Genomic DNA, 1,732 nt, shown 5'->3' on the forward strand with positions numbered 1-1,732 from the left:
TGTTGGCTGGGTTCAAGATGTTGGGAGAAAGGAACGTGGCCATACCCTGTGAAGTCGCTCTTACTCCATTTGCATTGCACCCCCTAGAAGGACCGTGGGAAGAGGCCTTTAGTTTTCTAAACGAGCTGTCTGAGTGCCCGTTGGATAGGGCTAACTTTAGCATTAGCTAAAGGGTGGACCTTGCCTTTGCAACAAGAATGCGCGCACGCAGTTCGCCCTCAAACGCACCGACTTGAGAGGGGAGATCGCTGACTCGAGAGACCACCGACTTGAGAGGGGAGATTACCGAGTCGACAGACAACCGACTTGAGATAGAGTTCTTATATAAGTCCCTGGCTAGGTCGCAGCTTCCATTGTGCTATTCGGTGCTAACCTGCTGCAAGCCATGGAGAAACCCAGTTTCGCTTTATTACTAGTCCTGGTGGTGCTAGGCGTGCTGTCGGCGGTCGCACCGGCGGAGGCGGCCCGAAAACTCAACGCAGAATCCAGTCCGGAGCTCTTACACTGTGAGTGCGATCCTGAATTCTACGGGTGTATTTGTTTCGACGATCAGACACAGGCATCGTCGGGTACGTATTCAACTCGCGGACCTAGCTAAATGGCACATCTGTGCTGATTTCAATCATGAGTGTGGATCCTCATGAGTATATCGGCTTGCTGCTGCAGAAGGATCAGAAGCTGTAGTCGATAACGAAGTAGCTGAAGGGCTGGCGTGGTGCGTGCCGCGGGCGTCAACGCCGGAAAGCGTGCTCCAGCAGCTGCTGGACTACTCCTGTTCGCAGGGAGCCGACTGCTCTGCTATTCTGCCGGGCGGGCCCTGCTTCCCACCAAACACCCTCTACGCCCACGCCTCCTTCGCCGTGAACGACTACTGGCAGAACATGAGGGCCAAGGGCGCCACCTGTGACTTCCAGGGCGCAGCCATGATTGTAACGCAAGATCCCAGTGAGTAACTCCCCCGGTAAAGTACTGTTTAAACTCCTCAATTTTTTCGTTTTTATCTTATCCCGCCGAACGCAATAATGCAGGTAATGGACAGTGTAATTATCCAGCCGGACCTGCTGCTGCTCTCGCCCCTGCGCCGGCCGCCACCACCCACTAAATCTTCTTTTCCGAGATGATGACGTTTTGGGGCTTCTGGTTTTTTTTAAAGATAATTTCTTTCCATAACTCGGAACAGGACTACTGTCTTTTTCTGGTCTAAGAGCAAATTGACTCGGATGTGTGTAAGAAAGAGAGAGAGAGAGAGAGAGAGAGAGAGAGAGAGAGACGGCTGTCGGAGACGTGTTTGACTCGGTTAGCAAACGGGGACTTCTAATGGACTTATACTAGAGTTTATTGGTTGTTTCACTTTTGACTCCTTGGTAGTGCTTTGCTTACTATGCACTACACCTAGTTGAATGCCATAATAGCTATGGTACCCCCCCCCCCCCCTCGATATATGGTGTATCCACCAGGACTCTTCCGTAGTTGTGCAGATCAAACAATACGAGGGCCAGGTAGTTTTAGTCTACATAACAGGGTGAGATAAGATGGATCCTATAAAGAACATGATGGAGAGAGAAGCTTCAATTTTTTTGATTTGTTTCTTAATTTTGAAATTTTAGTGATAGGTGTCCTAAGTATCCGTCAAATGCATCTGACATATGGATTCTTGCCACATTTGATCTCCCGAGCAAAGAAACATTTGATTGATCTCCGACATACCTTTTTTTTGTGTTTTGACCTTACA

General features: G+C 49.5%; 1 protein-coding gene across 1 annotated transcript; it reads left to right on the top strand.

Moving 5' to 3' along the window:
* Positions 1-375: 375 nt before the first annotated feature.
* LOC147633957 (glucan endo-1,3-beta-glucosidase 7-like) lies at positions 376-1,177 on the top strand. Its single transcript, XM_086804530.1, has 3 exons — positions 376-569; positions 667-945; positions 1,029-1,177. Exons 1-3 carry the CDS (start codon positions 386-388, stop codon positions 1,100-1,102), a joined length of 537 nt encoding a protein of 178 aa, XP_086660656.1. The 5' UTR covers positions 376-385; the 3' UTR covers positions 1,103-1,177.
* Positions 1,178-1,732: the final 555 nt, after the last annotated feature.

The sequence above is a fragment of the Cibotium barometz genome, chromosome 11, assembly GCF_041138505.1.
Source record: "Cibotium barometz isolate CiBa-2024 chromosome 11, ASM4113850v1, whole genome shotgun sequence".
In the NCBI taxonomy this organism is placed as follows: Eukaryota; Viridiplantae; Streptophyta; class Polypodiopsida; order Cyatheales; family Cibotiaceae; genus Cibotium; species Cibotium barometz.